The 25,029-nt window shown below is 38.8% G+C and overlaps 1 protein-coding gene across 1 annotated transcript in view; it reads left to right on the top strand.

Annotated features, from left to right (window-relative positions):
• The window catches only part of grm5b (glutamate receptor, metabotropic 5b), a 65,235-nt gene that overhangs the window by 28,685 nt on the left and 11,521 nt on the right, over positions 1-25,029 (top strand). Inside the window, exons 7-16 of the mRNA XM_072392600.1 lie at positions 15,203-15,438; positions 16,129-16,250; positions 17,368-17,492; positions 17,619-17,787; positions 19,220-19,346; positions 22,167-22,284; positions 22,419-22,605; positions 22,775-22,933; positions 23,241-23,366; positions 24,187-24,369. Of these exons, the coding sequence (XP_072248701.1) occupies positions 15,203-15,438; positions 16,129-16,250; positions 17,368-17,492; positions 17,619-17,787; positions 19,220-19,346; positions 22,167-22,284; positions 22,419-22,605; positions 22,775-22,933; positions 23,241-23,366; positions 24,187-24,369 (1,552 nt within the window). The remainder of the gene's footprint in view (positions 1-15,202; positions 15,439-16,128; positions 16,251-17,367; positions 17,493-17,618; positions 17,788-19,219; positions 19,347-22,166; positions 22,285-22,418; positions 22,606-22,774; positions 22,934-23,240; positions 23,367-24,186; positions 24,370-25,029) is intronic.

Raw genomic sequence — 25,029 nt, 5'->3', positions numbered from 1 at the left:
CTTGGTTTTGCATTACATTCATCAATGTTTGTACCCCATATTCTACACGTTACATCGTGCTCTCGAGCATACCGCCCACACCATGATGATTCGGGATAACCACATGCACTGTTGCTCCCCGATGTTCAACATTTTCTTCTTAACTTTTTGTTTAGAATGTCATCAAATACTTGAAGTGAACGGTCTAGTCAAGGGAAGGTTAAACATTGAAGCCAACTAGGTTTTTCTAATTCTCACTTAGGTCTATAATGGGCATTGATGCGTGTGTTAGATGGTCTTTGAAAAGATTTTATTAGCTTCCGTGTCAAACTAATAGTCTGCAGTTTTTAGACTTTGGTCAGTTTTTGCATCGACTCAAAAAAGAGCCAGATTACAATGCAGTCTGTAATTGTTAGTTTTAAGTAGGAAATCTAAAAACAGAGTGTTGCTCCAAGTTGAGTATTCTTTTCACCTGGGTGTCAAGTGACATTTATCCTCTCCAAACTTTAACCGACATGCTAAACCCTATCATCCATTTGTCTCTGCCTCCCATGCTTTCCCTTTCTTCTGGGGAGCTCAGTGAGACGGGTGTGATGTGTGCTGCATCGCAGCCCCCGCACAGCTTGTTACCATAGCAACAAAGGAGACGGAGCGAGAAAATTATAGAAAGACAGAGATAGATAGTCTGTGAAAGAGAGGAAGTTTACAAGTGAGGGATCAAGAGGTTTACTTGTGTACTATATACGCGCCTCCATCTGCATCCCAGTACAGCAATGAAAGATCTCACAGCTAACAGCTCACAGATGAAAATGATGCAATGTAAGGAGAATGTAATGAGTCAGCGAAGCCTTGTCCACCGTAATAAACAAAAACAGATCTGCTGCAAAATCCAAAATCTCTGCCTCCCAGCTCAGAGGGGCAAATATAGAAATCCAAAAGAAAAGTAGCACAGCCAAGAGTGCTTATTAAAGAAAAACTTAGTAACTACTGTCACCAAAACCTGTTTATGTCGTGATAATCTTACATATTAATCAAGTTCTTATTTTTATATTAGAAATTAACTTTTTGGATTATGCCTTGATTGAGATGCTTTAGACAACAAACTCAGAAATGAGAGTAGATACCGCTTTCCTCAGTGAATACATCCAGAAAATGTTCAGTTCGTCCTATCATACAAAAGCATGACGCAAAATGTATTGATTGTTATCATATCCCATTGATATGGAGTGTTCCCTTTTTTCATTTTGCCCAAATGTCTTAAGATAGTTGCAGACTATTCTATTAGCAAAGTCTTGGTAATCTAAACCAGTTTTATGTTGAAACTGATCATTTTCTTTTAAGCAGAGCTGATATTAGGAGACTTAGGAAAATTGAAACATTTATTTTGTATCAGGGACTTAAGTGACTTGAAATAATCTCTCAATGCTGATGACCTTGTTAAAGTTTTTCATCAGCACAAGTAGTGCAACAAAACTTTTTTTCAGCGATATCACAAGGCTGGAGGATTATCTATAAAGCCAGATAGAATGGAAGTGGCGGTGTTGTTATGGTCCAAGACCATAAAGCACCTCAAGAGAAATAGAAATATATGTCTGGACTGCAAATGATTCCTAGCCACTCATTCTAAAGTTGCATCATTTTCACATAAAGTTTTAATGTAGGAACCTGACAGATATGACAGTTTAAACTGTCATAATTCTAACTACGGTAACATTGACATTTAATATGCATTTAAAATCAATGGAAATACTGAAGTACAAACTCAATGAATGTGATCAAAGTAGTTTGTTATAACAAAACACTGCTGCCCGAAGTCCAGGATTACTGTTGAAATTCCTAATTCTTATTCACATAGGATAAACATAATTTGTGTTATCCCGTTTGAAATATAAACAGATCAGAGAAAAATACATTCAAGATTAATGAAAAATACAAGTAAGGGCAATACAAAAAAAAAAAATTCTGAGTGCATGACACAAGATACAAATACAAACACAAATATGTGCAGATTACGCCATCAACCGCAATCAAAATGAACACATACATTTTATGATGCACCTATGTAAATAATCTAAGTTAAGTATGAACACTGTGTCCATGCACTTATTTACATTTTTTTGTCAAAACAAATACAGAAATGCATTTAATCTTAATTTTACCAATAAAATAGTTATCCAGTTACAACTAGTGTGGTCCGAAAGTGTTTTAGGTTGTATTTTGATTATAACTTATCTAGTTAAACATCTGTTTTGTTTAGGTTAATCGGTGTTATTGATATGCTGACATATCTGCATCAATGGCTGTTTTCCATGCAAATGAGGCTCTTCTAAATTCAAATGTGAAAGAGAGAAAATGGAGGGGGGGGTAGTTTACTAATAAGAAGTGGGAAAGTCGTATTAGTTTGGAAAAACACATCTAATTTACTGTAGATCTGTATGATACTCTCTTTTGCTTTCTCTGATACACACATGCACACACAATTCTGTTGGCGATAAGCTGGATGCTTCATTATTGGGCATTAGCTAAACTTCTCCTCGCTAATCCCTGCAGTCAAACAGACACTCTAGCTCTGTGTGTGTGTGTGTGTGTGCGTGTCTGCACATGCAGGCCCGACCAGTGTAACTATTGCCATCGTGCAAAGGAAGGTATGGCTACAACTGCTGCTTTGAAGTCACAGGAATATAATTTGATTATGCTGAAATATGCGTGCGTACATATAATTTTGGTTGGAAGTCAACAGTTGACATAAACTCATCGTGGAGGTAATATTGAGTTTTCAGTGATTTCTTTGAAGTTCGCTTTTTCATGGGCAAAACTATCATTTCACGCACAAGATTTGGACTTTTTTGAATGTGCGCAGGGTAGAAATTGCAGGGTCTGGGGTCCTGCAGCTGGTTGGTTTGTTTGGCAGCACTAAGTGGATGGGCCAACACACAGAAGAATGGAAAGGTCCAAGGAGTTAAATGCAGATCTGAAAGAGGATAGAAGTTTTACCCAAGTCTGAAATTTCTCCAGATACCTTTTACAAACAATTCATCCACAAGACGATCAAGTACAATTTCCCTGGAAATGTAGTACTCTTTCCCGAGGTCTGGAAAAGGTTCCATATTTTTACACTTGGCTGAGAGAAAGCTGGTTCAGATGTTCAGGGTCAATCCAAGAACCACTAAGACCATGATGTCGCAGCTATTGGGACACCAGTGTTGCTGTCTGATTTTAAAATTAATTTGAAGAAGAATTAAGTTTTTTTTTTTTTGAATCTGAATCCTGTTAAAAGGTGCAACTTGCGTAAGTATATTTAATCCAGTATTAGGTCTTCTTAACTTCAAGTATGTTTGTCTAATTTTACCTTTTGTTGATTCCATGAAACCCAAAGTAAATGAAAACTTTTATTTCCATTAAATTTGCATGTCCTATAGTTATTTTGCCCCAGAACCGCCCAACATTGTTATGTTATTCATGTTTATGATGAGTGTGTGTAAACCTCAGACTGCAGTTTTTCACGCCAACTGCTGACTTTTCGTTAGAAATTATGTCTGAAATGCTGATGACATCTGAAGTAAATCAACTGAATGTGTGTTTATTTTTTTCATGTTATTTTCATTTGTCATTTGTTTAATTATATTGTCCCAGTATATTGACATGTGAATGACGCTCTCAAGTCTATACCCATACATTACTGAAATGTTATATATACATGGCACGATCCCTGTAGTATATGATAATTACTATAATCATGCCTTGTGTTTAGTTGTACTGTCATGAGACTGCTTTGGTTGATATGAAATGCAGACTCACTGATCGAATTTCAGACTCACCTTCGAGACTGGTCCCAGGCTGGGACATCGCTTTTGAAAGTCAGTTCAATGACTTGGCTTTGGCACAGTGGTTTTCTGAGTGCAGAAACTGAGAAAGTGATGGGAAGCTGAGAGAAAAAGAGAAAATGATAGTGAGGAGGTTGACAAACTCAGACAGAGAGAGGATCAGGAAAAAACGAGCAGAGGGCCACTATAGTGATAAAGATGAGGCAGAAATAAAAAAGACTCCAAAAGGGAGAGTAATGTTATGCTGGAGGTGTATTTCCTCAGCAGGTGATATTACAATGTCTGCTGTGCTGAATATGAGAGATGACACTTTTATGTGTGAAGCAATAAAAAGTGATGAGGCTAGACCAGAAGGAATAGGTAGAATATACAGCCCGTGTTTCTCTCTTTACTCTTTCCCCATGACATCATATCTCCATTTTTTTTTGTTGCAGTGTGTGCGTGTGGTTCCTCTGCTCAACTTACGCCCTCGCCTCAAATATTATTGCTCTTCATTTCACAACCTTGCAGAAAACACACCCTAATCCAACCTTATAGAACGCCGCTGTCTCCTTTTTTGATCTTCTTTTCTCTCCGTTCATAATTCAATCTCTCCGCAAGAGATCATATCTGTGTCACGTTATACGTTCTCTGTCTCGACTTATCCCAGCGGACTGTGTTGTCTTTAACCTCTTCACTCCCTTTAGTGTTCCACTCGTAGATCTCTTAGTCTCTCGCTTGTCTTTTTGATTCTGCCATTTCCCTTAATCCATCCAATCTTTTCGGTTTGCCTTTCTGTGTTCACCCCTGTTTGTTGCTCCACTTCCTTGTTGCGATCACTTCTTTCTTGGTTTTGCTTTATTGTCCATCGACCGTAAGCTTTTTTTAGGCTATGTCTGGCTTAAAGTTTTGATGAACAAGTAGAAAATGCGTCTCGTGATCATAACGCATGACATGACATGAAAAGGTCAAAGGTTACATTTAGCTTGGGGTTTGCTCTTGGTCTTTTTTCACTTGCAGCGTCCCTTTTATATAGCAGATGAGATTTTTTATAAACCGGTGTCTTCCACATGTGTGTACTGCTCTCACACCTCACTGCATCCAAACAAAGAAGCCAGCTGGAGGGGAATAATTGTTATCTGCTCTCATCCATCCTCTTTACTCCGTTTCCCTCGTTACACCTATTTATTTCCACAGATCTTCTGCTTCCTTTCTTCTACTTTTCTTGCCACACTGTGTCTGTTGGTAGAGAAAGAATGGGCAATCAGGCTGTAAATGGACACTGGTGTTTTTACTCATTCCACGTGCACAAAAAAATGAAACAGATTTCATAGTGCAAGTTCATTGTTGGTATGAAGATTACCAAGATTTAAATGGAAATTCAAGGTCCCCTTAAGCCTAAGCCTCCATGCCTTCAGCAGCACAAATCAGTTAATAAAAAAATACACACATTTTTCAAATGTAATTTACTGACAAAGTCAGCAGGAAAGCATGTACTTTGTATTTGAATAGTTCTGTGTGAACATGAGTTTAATGCCATGCTTTTGGTGCAGAATAAGAGACTTTTAACGCTTTCAGTTATGTTATGAAGAATCAGCCTTAGTTTCCAGAAAAGTTAGAACTCACGCTGTGAGGTGCCTCATCACAAACATTTCATGGGCTGTAATGACTTCATGTCCCTTGTTATGTGATAACTTTTAATTAAATGGCATATGCTCCAACGTATTTCCCACTACAGCACGGAATCAAATGGTTGTTTGCACGGAATGAAATGGTTGTTTGCACAGAATCAAATTAAGGTGTTCCAACGTCTCGCACAATCATTTCTGTCTCACCGAGTCATGATTGCTCATCTTGTGGAAGGCCTTAAGACCAAAACATCATGTAACTGAATAGAGGAGGAATTCTTACAAAACAAGAGTGTGGTAGGGTCTCTTTTTATTTATTACAAAACATCATTTCCATATTCATTTTCAAATACAATATTTTTCCAAGGACAAGGACGACAAGTGCTGGGCAGTTTCAGTAATCATACTCTGCACGCCTACACTTGAATGGGCAATCTGTGTGAGTGCGAAAAAGAGTGTGTCCCTCTATCTGTGTGACTCTTGACATCTCAATGCCTTTATGGTTGGTGCATGTTGCTGATCTTTGGTATGACAAAGGTTTTGTTTTAATGTACAGTTACAAATTAGCTCAAAAAGAATAGTACGGTAGACATAAGAAGTTTGCATAGCATGAGAATGAAAAAAATAGTGTGAGAGATATAAATTGGAGGAAATGTGTGTGTGTGTGTTTGTGTGTGTGTGGGGGGGGGGCTTAGCTGTGATCAGCTGAGAGTGTCAGAAACAGACAGAATGTAATGAAGTGTGGCATTGATAGATGGATAAAAATGAACCTGCTGCCAAGGTAAGTGTGCACAGACTGTTCTGCCCCCTGTGTGTGTTTGTTATTGAATGATAGGCGTATAAACTGGTCCGATCACTCAAAAAATTACACAGTTGAATACACACATGCACACGATGCTTGTATCTCTACCTCCATGTCACACATACACACTCGGAGTTTAGCCCCAATGTGTTTGTGTGTGAGACAGTTCTGACATTTTGCTAAATGAGTTTTGCTGTTGTCACTGTGAACTTTGACCTCTGTTTGGTGGAGGCTGGTGATAAATGACATGAGCTGTCATTGCTCAGAAGCAGTTAATATTTTCTGTTTATATTACAGTTTTCACCTTGAGCTCATTGCAGTCTTCCTAATGTTTCCCTTTAAACCCATTTCAGCAATTGGCACCATATTAAGCTTCTGTTTGTCAGTCATACTTATCTAAAACCATCCTGTGTGTGCTGGAGCAGGGAAACATGGAAAACACTCAGGGCGGGGTACCTTGACGACCAGGATTGAGAAGCACTGATCTAAACATTTAGTAATGTCCTACTATTTGCTACAATGCACTTCACATTTCATGTCCACTCACACATAACTTGGAGAGCTGCACTATTTGGCAACGTTCTTGTACTTTAAGTTCATAATTGGTGCAGGGTTTGCTCAGCTGAATCATTTATTGTCATAGCTTGTAAGAAAGATGGATCTTGCCACTGTTGTGTTATCTGTTGGTTGTTGGACCACCGTTTTGAAACCTAAAATTTGTCATTTGGTTGTAGCATTTTTGAAGGTGGGGGTGATTTACATGGTTTTGACTGACACCTTGAAGACACTATGCATATTCAATGAGTGTCATATTGTACTCTGTCACTGAAAGCAGCCCAGGTGGTATATTTAAACAACAGCTTTTGTTCTGTTGTAAGAAAGTGGGAAATTAGCCAAAGACACCATCATTTTAACATGGAAGTCTGTGGTGACAAATACTCCTCTACCACAGAGGTTGCCAAATGTTTACTGTTTGTACTGCCATAAATGGAATAGTTTACAGTTTACAGGATGCATATACCATATACTTTGCATTTTGTGTTGTATTTCCCCCAAGCGAATCATAGTAACAATGTTATAATGCTTCTTATCCTCAGCTATTTGCATGTCACCTCTGTCAAACTTGAATTATAGCACAACTATCAGGCAACTGCCATAAGAGCTGACACTGAAAATGTGTTCACAGTTTGAGATGATGTTGCTGCTATTTAGTGCTTGGTGTACTCACACAAATTAACAAGTGTTGCTGTGTCATGGTGCTTGACAAGTCTTCAGCTACCATGTCTTATCCATGGGTTCATGAACAGCAGCATATTAGATAGTTTGAATTACAAGATTCAGCTAATTGTTTTGACAAAATCAGTTTTTTTAACTAATTGCGTGGTTTCTTGATTTAAGGTCAGACAGCTGGTTAGCTGCCATTAAGTTTTTGATGTTCATAGGTATTTCTTTCGTTTTATTTTAAATTTTTCAGCACTTTCAAGTTGTAAGCAGTGAGCGCATCGTTGTATTTTCTTTTCGCTCTCTCTACTTGTGTTATCTCTCTAGCTAATTAATGCTGTCAGATTCTGTAGTTGCAGTCCTGGTGTGTGTTTCTATGTTTATGCATGTGAGCAATGTGTGCGTGCAGTCTTTATGGTTGTAAGCAGCAGATGCTCATCTAGAATATCTGCCAGGTTGCCATGGCAGCAAGAGAGTGAGTGGGCTGGGGTCGGATGGCATGTTATTATTGAACTCAGACATTAATTACTAAAGTGACCTATTGGCAGCACAGCTTCAGATCAGATTCAAATATTTCAATCAAACAATGGCCTTGTTTTCTTGAGCTAAATAGACTTTACCACAATGATTGGAGAAGAATGCAAATTTGTACATTTAAATTAAACGCATGCCTTCATTCTCCACTCAAACACCAGCAGGTTTCTATTTGTCACACCTTCTGTAACCGTTCTGTGTCCAGACACAACACTACAGAGGTCAAAGGGAATCGTCGTACAGATGTTTATTTACTATAAACTGTGAATTCAAATTCAGTGATTAGCACGACCAACTCAACTTAATCCAGGTGAAATTAGAATTCAAATGCTTAGCTTTGGAGATGTTTCGACACAGTCAGTCTGTGATCTGATTTGCTATCCAGACCTCACGTTATAAAACTTTCTATTAACCACCATGTTGACCTCAAGCCAGCTGTCAATCAAAACTTAATTTACATACAGACTGTTTTCACTCTGACCATTTTTCATTGTTTTCATGTGCTCTTTAAATCTTATCGAGTCCCTGTGAAATCTTATTGATCTTGATTGTTATTTCACACCACATGCTCTATTCAACATGTTTTCACAGCTATAAAAAAAAAAGAATGATTTGATATGTTGGACTGCATTACAGAAGAACAAAGTTTTAAGTACGACATTTACATAAAAACTTAAAACACATCAGATCATTGCTGTTCATATTGTAATAACGATTGTGACAGCAGCTGTGATGAAAATAGGACTACGGAGATCTAAAATTCAGGTTGTTGATCTGTGGCATACCATCTAGCTGCATATAAAACATCAAAAGATCTGGGAGAAATATTACAGGTGTTAACTTAGTAACCTGTGATAAAATCTGGCTGCACTGTGCCTGTCTAGTTTTAAATGCATTGCTACATTACCTTACCCTACACTCAGATCCTTGTCTCCATAAAACTACACTTAATGTAATAAATAAGAATGACTTAATGGGTATTGATTTTGATGCAGGCCATTGTGTCTCCTATTCTTCTGCTCTGTGATGTTTATTGCCACATAATTGAACTGCAAAAATAAAATTGTGCGACAGTATTTTGCTAACATCCCTGTTCAGTTGTGTTGACCTATTAGCAAATAATGTAAATCATAAGTATGCCTGTGCCCATGTCTAGGAGGAGCTCAATTCTTAATGAATTGAAAGCAGGCTGCGCACACAGTTGCAGATGTTAATGATGTTCATGAAGTTGCAGGTTGCATCACAACCCTTTACATAGTACATTTTGTTGGTTTAGGTGAATCAAATCAATTTACATTTGTGTTTACTGGGCATGTAGCAGATGCTGTTATTCAAATTGACTTACAGCAATCAAGCTTCAGTGCAGTAAGAGAACCAAACTTCGATAAACCATTGCTGAAATTTAATTAGTCAGAAACTTCTGGCTTGTGATGGATTTTAGAACCAAGAAAGAGCCAACTAAAAATTAATAATCATTTGCAAATGAGTTCCAGTTTCTATTAATACACTGTATGAACAAAAGGGGAAGGCAGTTGCCCCAGGCTTCAGTATGTAGAATTGGTTTGCTAAAGTTCTACTTAAGGCAGTGGCCTACAACACTGGAATACTGTACTATTATCTAAATAGCATTTCTGATATTGGCACAGGGCATCTAATGTTAATTGAACAGTAAATAGAAAAGTACGTGTGTGCGAGACAGAGGAGGGAGAAGGTGTGTGTATGTGCATACACTTAAAATCCAGTGTGCCTCTAATGAGACATAAAGTACAGACGGCAGTTTGAGCGTGGGCTGGAAACCATGGCAACGGCCTTGGGCTTCTAGACATGTGGAGAGAGACAGAAAAAGCGAGAGCCAGGATGTCATTTTAAAAGAGTTGTTGTGATCAAGAATATAGCAAGTGATTGATCTGTGTAAAGTATGATGAAATATAAATTTTACAACTCTAATCTTTTTGCGTACACATACGGCTACACACAGCCAGTGTGCACTCTCATACAGTGTTTGTATACATATACCCTATAGGCTTATTCTAAAACCTTCTTTCTGTTGCATCATCGCCCACACAGCTGCATATGATGTGAGTTAATTTTTATGCAGTCTTTTTTCTTTTTGTATGTATATTTTTTCCTTTTTTTAGTATTTTTGTGCCTTGCCCTGCATTTAAAAATGAGGTGGGCCTGAGATGAATCAGTTACCATTAGTTATATCTATGTTATGAGTGTGTGTAAGCTAATGTCAGACACTGGCAATGTCTGCAACTCCTCTCATTCCCTATAAAAGAGTATACTCCATGCCATGATTCACAGACACTGTGCAATTAAACCGTCTCCCCAGAGTATAGTCTCCTAAAATGATACTTATACTGCTGCTAATAGCTTCCATACTTTCAGTTTCATACAATGCATGATAAAATAATGACACAAGAAAGTTAATCTTCAGGTTTTTATTGGTGTATGATTAAAACACAGAGATCCATCCATTAGACAATTTGTGCTACACAACTTGTGGTACAGATATTTTAGAAGGTTTTTTTCAAGCATGTGCTCAGCCTTGGCAACAAAACCTGCAGAAACTGTAGTTTTGTAGTTTTTCAGGGGTTGGAAAAAAATATTCAACCTCTATTGTGCCCACATTAATTGGTGCCTTAGCTATGGGGCAAGTGAAGCAAATGGGAACGGTAGAGGGAAGCAAGGTTATGGTATTATTATCCCAATTTTAGTTTTTTAAATAAAACATATCATATAATGAGGGTGGGAATTTATGCAGATGGAGCAGTGCTTTAAAAAAATCCAACAAAGCAAAGAACAATATTTAGATTCAAATCATGTGTCTGTTTTTAATGACTTTCTATACGAGCTCATCAACCATTCAAAATGACTTGAAGAACATTATATCTGATCTTAATGGCCAAACACATTGCACATTGCTTTTTAACCTTTGCGTCCAAGTTTAGTTTCAGTTGTATGCATTCTTGCTTTGTCTTTTAAAAACGATTGAGACAGATCCGACAGATAACAGTTAACAAACAGCCATCCACACTCAGTCCAAGGGTCCATTTAGAATCACCAATTAACCTAACATACATGTTTTTGGTCTGTGGGAAGAAACTAAAGTATCCTGAGAGAACCCACTCATGCAGGGCAAGAACATCCAAACTCCAAATGTCAGGACCCCATCTGAGATTTGAACCAGGAACCCTCTTGGTGAACCAAAATCACATATAAGCCCTACGTTCCTTCCTGCTGAGGCAAACGAGACAAGTGTTTACACACACGTGAACAACCATCAAAGTATTTCAGTTAAAAATGAACATGTGGTCTCTGGTATTCAGATGCAAATGTGTTGTGCTGTTGTGCAGACAACTTCCATTTTCCAAGGTCCATGGTAGACATAGTGCTAACTAGAAAAAACATTTAGGTATTAATTAGTTGTGCTAGACAGTGAACACAGCATTTGCTGTGATTGCTCTGAAGAGGTAGATAAACATTGGACTTCCTGAAGAGCCTATTAGAAACTTCTTGTTAAAATAATGCACATCTCTCTCAGCCATGATAGCAAAATCGTTTTTTTCCACCCTGCAGTGCCTCTGACTGTTGGTGTGTGTGTGTGTGTGTGCGTGTATGTGGAGGGGGTGCCATTCATATCAGAATGGTAAAATAGGCTCTTGATGACACCCACAGAAGTGACTAGCACAGATTTGTTATTGCCCACTTTGTCAGGTGTTACATGTCTGTCTGACCGGCTTTAGACAGCACGACAGAGATGAGGATGTGCATGAGACAGTAACCTAATATTTTGCTGATTACAACTGAGATCAAATTTGAAAGTCTGAATATTTTTCTCAATTGTTATGGCTGACAGTAAAGGTGACAGATTTAGTTAAAAACCACAGCAGCACCATCAAGAGTTTCTTATTGAAGTCATGTAACACCTCGCGGAAATGAGTTTACTTTTAGGAGATAATCAATGAAGTGAGTGGTTATGGGCATGTTTATGTGTATGTTGTCAGTCTGGCGTGTCATTTTTCCCTCTGAGGAGCTGCAGGTGTGACCTGCTGGGAAGCTTGCCAAGCAGGTGGCAAGCCAAAGAAAGAAAGGGAAATGAAAGGATGCACATGAAAAAAGAGAAGGATTCTAAAAAAAAAAAAAAGTTAAAGATCTGATGATAAGATGGTGAGCATCATGGAGGTGCAGTGGTTCGCATTCTGGTCTCACAGCAAGAATGTTAGTTAGCTTCTGATTCTGAACAATGAGTGCAAGCGTGCATAGCTGTCTCTCTGTTACCTGTAATAGACTGGTGATGTTGTTTGAATCATACAGTTTTTCACAATTGCAAACACAGACTTCTTGATACATGCCACCCTTTTCTCAAAACTGTAAACACAAAACCCAGTTTTCAAGCCAACTTCAAAAAACCTCGACTCTCCATGCGAAATAAATCTGTTGCCTCCAAACATTTTTATCTGAGCTCAAATTTAGTCTTCCCATCTGAAAAAAAGAGTTCAGGTATTTGAGCTCTAAACGATTTCTATTTTGTGTGCTGCAATGAATTAAAATTCTGCAAAAAGACAATTAGAAACGAAAACATAAATGAAGTACTGTAAAATTAGACTAAATGTAACTACAATACACTGCAAATAGAACTACAGAACTTATAGAATGATTTAGTCTGCTTTACACTCGAAGGGACACTGTTTATCTTTCTTTAGAATTTGTCTCGTTTCCATCCTTGGTTTTAGGCATCGATAAATCTGAAAGTTGATTCAGAGAATTTTTCAGTGAAAAGGAAAAACTGTAACAGAGACATTAGGTACATATTCTGTCCATGAAAAGGCGAAAGTGTAATTGAAAGGGTGCTGTGGACTGTGAAACACTGGGGGATGAACAAGAAGAAGAGGATCAAGACAGAGCGAAGAAGCTCAAGGCAAAGATGAAAGATTTAATGAGGGAGGATGAAAGATACTGATGGAGAGAAAAACCTGTGTCGGAAAAAAAGAAACCTATTGATGTGATGAGATGAGAGAGGGCTGATTAATGATTGATGATATTGATTTCTAACTTTTCTGTTTTCACTGCCTCTGCCTGTTAGCCTCATTGATTTTTTTACTTTATTTTCTGATTCCTTATCATCGCCTTGTTTTGTTTTTTTTCTTTTTCCTTCTGTGATGTCTCATGTTTCCTGCTGAACATGGACCAGAAACAAATTTTCACCTGAAACATCCAAAATCTTATTTTTCATTGCTTCAGGGGAGCTACTTGTAAATCCATCAACAAAAAACAAGTTACAGCAGCCGAAACTATTTCAAGCTCCATTGACTTTTTCTTTTTAATTAATCAGACTAATTTTACAGACATGGTTTTGAATCAAGTTAAACTATAATGAATGTAGAGTAATGTGCAGAGTTCCGAATATTGAGGGGTTGTTTATGCGTGTGCTTGACTCTTGGATCAATCATGTGATCAGTCATGCTGTCAGATGCCTGCGCTTTCACTTAAAAACAAAACATCAAATGAGGAAATACGTGTCGCCCAACATTATTCGTTCTATCTTTAATTTGTTGCATGTTTGTTTTTCACGCCTATTTGACAAAACAATGAAGATTAACACATTAAAACTAGCGAAACCACCTTCACCAACAGAACCACCATCAACTGCCCCATTAGCCCCATGTTTTCTCTTTATTCTACAAATATGACACCACTGGTTTACACACATTAGCCTCTTGTACACGTTTATTTGGATGGTTGAAGATAACTGATGGCAATCTAGACGTGTTTCCACCGTGATATATGACCACAGCTCAGAGGGTGACAACAACAATAACTAGAATAAGAGCAAAGAAACAGACAATCACACTCTGTGGCTGGCAGAGGAGGCAGTTTACACGCACACTCACCGGGACACTCACTCACACACGTACGAGCTCCAACCAGACTGAGGCTGCAAGGACTGCTTGCAGAAAATGAGATCTGTACTCTGGAGGCTCTTTGAGAGAGAGGAAAAAAAAGAGACAGAGAGGAAAAAAGTGAAAGAAATAAAAATAGAAGATAAAATTAAAGAAACAATACACCCGAAAGAGCCTAATTTTCAGTGGAAGAGAGGAGGATCATTGTTTCGCTCGAGGCATGTTGGCAATAACTGTGAAAGAAACAAGAGAAGATTTGTCATTCACATCTGCTTCCTTTTCGCCATTTCTTTCACACACAGACACACTCGCTTTGCCATCTGTTCCTTCTTAAGCAGTAAACCCAAATGTACAAAAACTGCTAACTTTAGTAATATATCTCCCTGCTTTGTGGGTAACAAGTTATTTATAATTGTTTTGCTAGTGTCTGACAGGGCATGGCAGCTGAGCTGCAGCTCAAATACTCAATTTGACCCAGATCTGCTCAGCAGCTGGCTGGCAGCAGTGTCGGTGCATAGTAACTATGCCCATTTCACTGTGATATGATGAATTTTGGACGTTGTCCATAATGATGTCAGAGTTCCCTCCCACATGTCCTCTGGCTCTCTGGTAATCGTTCTGTTTCTGCCTCCTTTCACAGTGTGTCTCCCTGATTTGCTATTTCTGTTTCTTCTGTCTCTTTGCTTGGCTTCTCTGTCTTTCTGTTTGACATTTTCTTTGTTTGTCCTTTCCTGCAAGGAAACTGGAGCACTCATAAAGTAAATTCCTTCTATGTATGCTTGTCATTATGTGGGAATGTTGTGTGTGTGTACATGAAATTGGGTTTATTCATGATAATGTATTGTTGATAGTGTTGGACACTGGGTTGCCATTTGTTAAGGGAGTTTCTTGCATATGGATATTCTATTATTAAATTTGGACTCAAACAAACGGATATATTGGAAAAATGTCATACTAATTTTAACAATGGTGCATGCAGCTTACAACAGTAGCTCCCTGGCCTTTCACTACATTCTCATTTTAAAGGGCAGGAATAATAGAAAAGAGAAACTTTGTGTCTGAAGTCACTACTAACTACAAACGAGAGAAAAAAAACACGACCCTGGCATTTTGTTTTAGGCCACACATATCAGTGAGATGTTCAGATTTCCAGGGTAAGTTTACATCACTCTACAAAGTTATCCAGCCTTTTTCCCTAAATTATCTTGTCCTTACTCCAGTTTTAGATGATGCTGCATTAGCTGCACCTTGGAAGTGGAAAGCAGAAACTCTTCCACTTGCTTTTTGCTTTAATATTAACATCAAATCTCTTCATGTGGTCCTGTGCAGTGATGGATGGGCAGACCGGTATGACGTGACAGACGGCTACGTGAAGGAAGCGGCTGGGGGTATTACCATCAAGCTCCAGTCAGCTGACGTGAAATGGTTTGATGATTACTACCTGAAACTTCGCCCGGATAACAACCAGAGGAACCCTTGGTTTCCAGAGTTCTGGCAGCATCGTTTTCACTGTCGACTCAAGGGTCACCCACAGGAGAGCAACAAGTACAACCGCACTTGTGGCAGTAAGTGCAGAACCAATGAAAGTAGTTGCTAGAATGGAACTTGAAAGAGGTACTATAAGCTACGGTAGGTAGGTTAATAGCTGTTGTTTGTTTCGTCCTGTGAGTTCTATCAGGATAAAACCAGAAAATAGAGCTCAACTGTTCACTGAGATATAGAAACAGAGAGAGGTGGCATTGTTTTAGGTCAGCAACACAGACTACTGTACCAGCCTGCATTTTCATTGATTGGCTTTCATAATAACCACTATTACTGCAAATATCTTTCAAACAGACAGGCTGAAAGCACTCCCACTCACCTACAAACAGACCATATGGATGCGCACAGCTTTCTGGTTCATCTTGAGCGTGCACCCTTCATTTTCATTGTTGCATTCAATTCTCACCCCTTCTCTTTCTGTTTCATTCTTTCCATTCATAGGGAAAACAGTGTGTGAGTGCTGCATCAAAGAGAGTCATGTCTAATGTATTCTAATGAAATTGGACGTGAAAAACAAATGAACAGGACACAGACAGAGAGAGAGAAAGGAATTAGATGTGGAGGTGTGAAGTAACTGATGAAGAAGAGGAAAGAGAGTGGTCTTTGATGTTAGCAAGAAAAGAACAAAAAGAGTTTTTCTGGTGAGAAGTTCATTATCATCCTTACCAACCCAATTCTCATGCCTTTCAAACTCTTCCTATCCACCTCTGCAGAACGGGAGTCTCTTCGGCAGCAGTATGCACAGGACACCAAGATGGGTTTTGTCATCAATGCCATTTACTCAATGGCATATGGCCTCCATAACATGCAGCTGGCTCTCTGCCCAGGCTATCAGGTAGGTCCAGGATAAATGGAGGGGCTTACTACAGTGAAAAAAGACAGAAGTGGGAAGTGGAAATGGCGGAATCACAATGTACTCCAGCTTGAGCTGTTTTAATACCGTGTTTTTTAGGTGTAAAAAATATAAAAATTCCTCATTAAATCCCCCCTCCTCCTCGTTTCCACCCATCCATCCATGTTCCATAGTGGCAGTGCTGGAGCATATCCCAGCTGCTATTTGGGGAGATTTCCCTTTGGTCATTCATACAGAGTGAACAATGATCGTTTTGGGCCACATAATTTGTATTTACAAATAAGAAAACAGACATTTCACAGACAGCTGAATGACAATGATGTCGCTGGTTAAAGCATTTTGTTCCAGCATCCCGGTTCTTTGTCACACGCACGCGCTCATTCGCCTCCGTGTACCATCTCTGTTGTTGTCTCAGAAACATCTCCGGTGCGGATAAGAGCAGCATCAAAATGTATAGAGTCAATGCTCCCTCTGCATTTACACACAGGACACCGAAGCATTAGTCCCTCTTCTAACAAACGGTGTGATAAGGTCCTGAGGCGCTGCTGCCATTTAACAGTGAGCTCTGTGCAGTGTGTATATTGTCAGCGTCTAAAGCACATCAGTGTTGCTGCATTTTCAGTCTGATGTATTTGTTTTAACTTTGTGGGGATTACTTAAAACATAACTTTTGTACATAGACACGTAACTATATCAGATACAAGTTTATCGCTGACTAAACGTGATGAGATGTCTTCAGAAATGTAACAGTAATTGGCCTGTGTGGGAGGGTCATATGATGGTGGAACAATACCTTTTAGTCTGCATGTTTAATTTGTTTTGTAACGTAGTGGGCTGCTGATATTTGGTCGGTTAAAATTTAGACGCTCAGTGTTCGTTTGTTAAACAGTACAGTAAACGTGTTTTGAGCATAATTAAGTAAATTAAGCTCAGATCCAAAGAAATTATATTTAACCTGTTATTTGCTATTGCTTTAAGTTTTTTTAATGGCGAATCACCGCTGTTTCCTCACCATGGAATACTTAGATTAAATGATGTTTAGTAAACTGCTGTTCATATTATTTAGTTCAAAATGACATGGCTGTTAATGTATTTTAAGGGCCTTTGTGATGCCATGCGACCTATAGATGGTGCTACACTGCTGGACTTCCTGATGAAAACCAACTTCACTGGTGTGTCAGGGGAGGGAATCTTATTTGATGAAAATGGAGACTCACCTGGCAGGTAGGCATTGTTACTTGGCAGACATATCAGACATGTCTGTTTGTTTGGTCTGTTGGGTGGCAGAGGTACAACTCTGTAGAGTTTACGGTGTGATGTCCACTGCACATGTGCCTTTTTTATTAACAGGTATGAAATAATGAACTTTAAAAAGATGGGAAAGGACTACTACGACTACATTAATGTTGGTAGTTGGGACAACAGGGGGTTGAAGATCGATGACGATGAAATCTGGCCCACCAAAGATACCATCATCAAATCTGTCTGCAGTGAACCCTGTGATAAAGGTCAGATTAAGGTAAGATGACCAATACACGTGACACGTGTGGTTACATTGGAATTTTTGCAAGTATTTACATGCTGCAATACATAGAATATACAGTATCTAGTTTACAGGCTTTGCAGAAAATAGCTGTTAACCCAGCTCGCTAACATCAAACATCCAAATAGTAAGCAGCCATTTTGAGTGTTCTGCATCACTGACCTTCACATATTAGATCACAAAATATTTTCTCTTTTTTTCTAAGTATGTCATAGATTAGAAATGCTGAGTTAGTAGGGCTTTCTGGCTTAAATAAATCTTTATTGTAAGCTGATTAAATTAGTTTATGATGTTCTGCCTTCTTACCAGATCGCCTACACTCATACTGTCCAGCTATTTGCTCCTTAGCTGTTCTTGTTCAATGTCAAAATTTAAAGGGATCAAAACTTCACTACTTGGCTTTACTGAATGTGAAGCTTTGCATTAGACTTTTGCATTTAACCTTTATTTAACCAGGAAAACCTCTTTGAGATGAAAAATCTCTTTTTCAAGAGTGTCCTGGCCAAGATGGGCAGCAGCACGTTAAACAGTTTCAGACCAACACAGGCAATCACACACAAAAAACATGAAACAAGATTTCAGTACATTAATAAACACAGAATCAAGTCAAATATTAGTCAGGAAATTTCCCATGAGATAAGGATTAAGTGCATCAGTCAAAACATCTGCAGCTAGATGTGTCCGCCTCCAAGTCGCTCAACATCCTCTTAAAAGAGTCCAGTGAAACCAGATCTTTAAGGTTCAGGTCTTTTTGTAGTTCATTCCAAGTAAATGGAGCCGCAAACCTGAAACGCAAACGCCTTTTTCCCCAGTTCAGTTCTGACTTTACGAACAGACAGTGAAAAAAGATCCTGAGAACGAAGATTTTAAGACTCTGTGCTCCCCTGACTGATGTAGGTCAGAAGGTAGGATGGGAGCAGAACGAGAATAGACTTATAAATTAGAATACGCCAGTGATTGAGTCTACAAGCAGACAAAGAAGACCATCCAACATGAGCATACAGCAAACAACGATGTGTAAGAGATTTAACCTCTGATATGTCTGATATGAACCTCAGAGCTCCATGATACATGGCATCCAGGGACTGTAAGCTTTTTAGATGCATATACAAGACAGCATCAAGATATTTTTAGGTAGAGACAAATTCTATCTTAGTTCCTTGAGCAGTGACAACTGAAGGCAGGTTTGAAAGTCTGGACCTTGAATTAGAAAACATCATGACTTTAGTTTTATCTTTTAAAATTTTGTTGGACGGTGTTGAAAGCAGGTTGTAACTGACTCGGCAGGTGGTGGCTGGTGCTTATGATCTGACATGATGATGAAAAAAAACCCCCTTCTTACCAACTCTGTGGGCGAAAGAACAAAGATCTGTGCGCTCACGAAAACTGCTAATTCTGTGTCCTTCAGGTGATTCGTAAAGGTGAAGTGAGCTGCTGCTGGACGTGCACTCCCTGTAAAGAAAACGAATTTGTGTTTGATGAATACACCTGCCGAGCCTGTGAGCTGGGCTCCTGGCCTAATGATGGCCTTACAGGTCAGTATGTATAAGTGTGTGTGAGTGTGTATTTGTACGTTTATTTGTAATATTAAACTGAAGTAACAGAGACATTACTGTAATATCTTAAGAGTGAAACATACAATGTTGATGTGAATGAACACGTGGGATTGTAGGGCAGATAAGGAATGCTAAGTGGAATTACAGAGATCTGAGAGTTCTTTCCTTTACCCTGTGTGTTATATACATATTAGTAAGTCCTGCATCAGTTACACTACAGAGAAAAACTGAGATATGATCCCTTCATTTTACCCACAGAACTTCTTTCCCTCTTCTCCCATCCCTTTCCCTTCCCATCTGCTCGCTCTCTCTCTTATCTTCTTAACTGTCACATGGTCATGGGTGTTTTAATTATTCTGCATCAATAGAAGCCTTCAATTTTCAATTAAAAAACTATACTGTTGCAGTGAAAAATGTATTTCCCCTCCATCGCGTTGCAAACGTTTGGATAGTGCTTTGTTGTGCTCTCAGCTGCTCATTATACTGCTTGCTAACTCCTCACCAAGCTCAATGATTAAAACATGAATTGAATCCTGCTGAAAATTTAGATTACAGGCAAAACCATACGCAGACTAATACAGGGTGTAAACCAGTGTGAAAATGAAAAAGAGGACTAGCTGAAGACATGATTGGGGCTGCGCATATATTAGTTGGTGGATACAAGTTCATGCGTGAGACTGTGCTCCTGTGTCTCTTATCATCAACAATAAGCGCTCCAAGTCCCCCTGCAGGGCTGTATGGAACTGTAATAATCAAGCAAACAAACTGCGACAGAAAGAAATAGAAAGTCTGAGATGAAGAGGCAGAGAGAAAAGATGAGGTAGAGCATGGATCAACTGACAAGGGAGGGAGGTGAAGTGTTTGTGAAACCTCCAAAAAATACAGCATAGGTCTTAAGACAGCAATAGGGCAAAAACAAGAAAAAGAGTGAGAGAAAAAGTGACTTAGAAACATGAAGTGATGATAAAAGTAAGTCTGATAGAGAGGGGGAAGTGAGAGAGATGGAGATGAATAGAGTCTGTGACATGAGGAGCAGCCAGGGACAGAGAAAGGAGCAGACTAAAGGAGGATTAGCTTTGGGATTTGAGCCTCTTCACTGATCGGCAAAGTTTGAGAAAGTTTAAAGGAGTTTGCCTGAAAACTTCATATTGACTAAACTCTCTAAATGGACCTTCTTCCGCTGAATGCGCCAGGTTGGCTTAACTGCAATTTCTTGCAAGTTCTAGGAACTAATTGGGAATTAAAAAGCTGATGTAGTCAATGCTTTTTTTTCTGCTCTGAGTAAGCCCATGAGGAAGAACACTGATCTAGGATTTGCTGCCTCCCATCAAGAGTTATGTGCACAGTATTAATTCACCATACATTTTCTTGTGTGACCTTACTGATGACTAGGTGAGACAGTTAGAATAGGAGGCTATGTTTAAATAGTGAAAAACACTTCATATTATGTGGAAAAATATATCGTCGCCAACAGTTATTGTTAAGATGAAATGATTCAATCTTGCTGTGTGATTTTGTTGTGCAGCTGCTCCTTTTGCACGCATTTAATGTATTTCTATATAGTCTTTAAATTAAAATTAATTCGGTATTGTTTTACACATACTCAGTACTTCTCATATTTTAGATTATGATTTACAAAGAATAATAGCAGTGAACTACATCTGAAATTGTACTTTGAGGTTTTCAGTAACATGAGTCTACAGCCTATGCCTTGTGTCTGCCTGTCTCTGCAACTGTCCTCTTGGATGCAGTCAGCAAAAAAAAAGAAGCCTGTTGTTTATGCCCCTAGACCTAATCACATCACTGACTTAATACACTTCATTAACTGTGTTAAAGACAAAGTTATTCAATTACTGCACTCAAATCTTTTTTTAATTGCTCTTCTGCCTCTTCCTTTCTATTTATAATCATCCCCTCTATACAAACAGGTGTGTGATGCGTGCATGTGTGAGTTTGTCTCTGCAGAAACAAAGGAAGCAAAAAGTCAAGACGGTGAAAATGTTTCGGTTTAGAAAGTCGAAGACAGATTAAGTGTGCATCCCTGCTCCTACGGCGTGTCTAGACCAGCCAGCGTTAAGATGGAACATAATTAGAACTGTCCCTTTAATTAATGGGGCTTTATCTCCTTGCCTATGGAGAAGACAGAGATAGAGGGAGAGAATTAAGGAACAAGGTGGGATGGAAGAGGATGTGGAGAGATAAGGGAGATATAAGAGGATATAGAAAAAGCAAAATGATTAATGGCATATTACATGTGGAACAGAGACACAAATGGAGGGGGGGAATTAATGAATGGGCTAAAATACTTAGCAGAATAATATAGCAGAAGTCCTACTGCAAAAGAAAGTTGCAACATAGACCAAGATGTGTGTGAGAGGAAAGATAGGTCTTAATTTTTAGTTCAACAGTGGACAATATGGGGGGGTTGTACTCAGTAATTGGTGTGATATTAATTTTTGGTGTTGTTATCTTGAAATAGAACATATCTATCAAATGATCACAAAATAGCCCTCTATGCAAAGAACTGCTGTTCAGTCCCGCTACTTACAACTTGTTTCCTACACTAACGCCTTTACATGCTGAGGTTCAACCCGATTGCTTCAAGACCAGCTGCAAAAGGATGTAGAGAGAACGAGGGAAATGAGGCAAAGAGCACAAGGAATGAAAATGCACTTAAATGTGGCTGTCTTACCACCAGCCAATTCTGCATAATGCAGTTGCTTGACTTCTCTCGTATCATATTTAAGATCTTGATTTATTTTGGCTACATATTCACATGCATACCTATTCTGTCCCCAGGCTGTGACGCAATACCAGTGGAGTACCTGAGATGGGGTGACCCTGAACCCATTGCTGCAGTAGTCTTTGCCTGCCTTGGTCTTATGGCCACGTTCTTTGTGACTGCAGTCTTTATCCGGTAACAAATATCTTATCTCAAAAAATATATAATATGAGGAGAAAGACTAGACTAGATGTACATCACAAATACTATCTTTGAACTGCATGTATTTATATTTACTTACGTGTGTTTCGTATGCATTTGTGTGTAAGGTTCCGGGACACCCCAGTGGTGAAATCCTCTAGTAGGGAGCTGTGTTACATTATACTGGCAGGGATCTGCCTGGGATACCTGTGTACCTTCAGTCTCATAGCAAAACCCCACATCATTCACTGCTACCTCCAACGACTGGGAATAGGCCTGTCACCTGCCATGAGCTACTCTGCGCTTGTCACCAAGGTAAGGACTGAGCTGGGGAAGTGAAAATTACCATTACAAATGAAGTTTTTCTCATTGATATGTCTGCCTAATTTTAACAACAGGAGTGTAGACATACAGACAACAGATGGATGGTAGATACAATATGCTCAGTAAATGCTGCATTTCCTAATGATATATCTGACCCCAGACAAACCGCATCGCTCGGATCCTGGCAGGAAGCAAGAAGAAGATCTGTACAAAGAAACCTCGTTTTATGTCTGCCTGTGCTCAGCTTATCATTGCCTTCCTCCTGATACTGCTACAGCTGGGCATTATTGTGGCTATTTGCCTCATGGAGCCGCCTGAGGTGAGTAGATTCACATGATTTGAAATTTAGTGACAGAGATATTTAAAAAAAAAATTATTACTAAGGCATAACTAAGCCTTTAATCTCCTTATCTTTATCAATGAAATTATTAGTTCAGCTTGGGTTGCTTGTAAGTATTGAAATCTTTGCTGGCAGACCTTATTACACTGTTTACTTCTGCATTGCACTGCTTATTGCATCATTGCAGCCATCAGTTGACTTGTAGAAGCAAAGAAATGATAGATGTAGCAATAGCCTTGTCAAGCTTTGAACCGTTGGCAAGTGATGTTTACTCCTGGATCTATAGGTGATCCATGACTACCCCAGCATCTGGCAGGTCAAGCTCATCTGCAACACCACTAACCTTGGTGTGGTCGCCCCCCTGGGATACAATGGCTTGCTCATCCTCAGCTGCACCTTTTATGCCTTTAAGGTACAAGCTATATTATCTGTTACTACAGTTTTGTTGATTGTTCTAAACATTTTGTGGTAAATTTGTGGTCAATTTTCATTCTTTCATGAAACGAATATGTAAAAGAACGTGGTACAACCTAAACCCGCGTCTTTTTTAGTGGCCACCAGCAGGCAACCCCTGAGGTTGCAGGTTGCAAGATGTCAGAATGTGTAGAAGTCTACGAAAAAGTGACCCTTTTCAGTTACTTGATTTGTTAGTGAGTTTATGGCCTCAATAACTAAGTGCATGCTGTTTTGATAACAAATTAATATTGGTCCATCTTTAAGACTTTAGTAGAAATACTGTAGTCATATGTTTGTCCAGTCTAGCTACAGTATGTGTGAAAGTCACACAGACCCAGTGTGAGAGGAAATGACTGAACAACTGTGTATGTTTTATAAAACCTTTCAACAGCAGTAAAACTAATTCTGTTGCATCAATCACACAATAAAGTCAGTGTCTGAATATCAGTTGCCTGCAGCCATTGATTTTATATTAAGTGAGAGAGCTGAAGCAGATAAAGAGACAGCCTGAAATGCAGTGCATTTAAAAAAAAATGTTTGGAAAAAACTAAACTTAGGTGGTTTAGGTCATGTTTCACCTAACTTTGACAAAGATCTTTGGTGCCATATCAGTGAGTTAACAGTTTGTTTCAGTGTCTAATCTGGCTCAGTCAGGGGTAGTTATCAAAGTCTAACATCCCTACCCTAAAATTAAGGTAGAATACACGTAAATAAAAAAATTCAACGATATTTACTGATGCTTGTCTTTTCTTTTCACTCTGTCTCCTTTCTTTAAGACCCGCAATGTCCCAGCCAATTTCAATGAGGCTAAGTACATAGCTTTTACCATGTACACCACCTGTATTATCTGGCTGGCATTTGTACCCATCTACTTTGGCTCTAACTACAAAATTATCACCATGTGCTTCAGTGTCAGCCTCAGTGCTACTGTGGCTCTATGCTGCATGTTTGTACCCAAGGTAAGCTTGAAATGAATGTCCAGTTTCTTCTTTTTACTGTTTTGATATATAGATTTCCTCAATGTTTCTATGTTATGCAACCAAATTTACCTTTTTCTCACTGTTTTTGAGGGATTCATCAATACTGCATATGAGACTATATTTGATTATATTGTCTGTGATCAGATCAGTGCACAAAATATATTAAAATTCAGATAAACTTTGCAGCTGGGCTTAGGTGTCAATATATCTCCATCTGCACCAATTCCAAAGTATTTTTGCTAAACTTAGAATTAAGCCTTTGAAGTCATGTTATACTTAGAATATAACACAATATGTACCTTCTCGACAGTCTTAAGAGGCTTTCACATAGAATACAGTGGGTGCTGCTCTCCACTTATGAACCCATTCATATCTGCGTATTGCACAAAATGAAAACAAATCTTTGCTGAAGTTAAAGCTTTCAATTTGGATGCGTCACTTTCTGACACATCGGCATATCAAATCGGTGGGGATATGGCATTTCAACTAATTAAGAAACCCCAGGTATATTGCTATTAATTATGTAGCATAACATCTACCTAAAGTTGATTCTTATCTTTGTGAGTCTTGGCACAACTCTCCCCAGCAGGCTATCAAACTCCTGATGGAGACCTGGAAGCAGTCACTGTACAGGTTTAG

This window comes from Leuresthes tenuis, unplaced genomic scaffold, assembly GCF_036924035.1.
Source record: "Leuresthes tenuis unplaced genomic scaffold, fLeuTen1.0.hap1 SCAF_9, whole genome shotgun sequence".
In the NCBI taxonomy this organism is placed as follows: Eukaryota; Metazoa; Chordata; class Actinopteri; order Atheriniformes; family Atherinopsidae; genus Leuresthes; species Leuresthes tenuis.
This window is presented reverse-complemented; position numbering and strand designations above follow the sequence as displayed.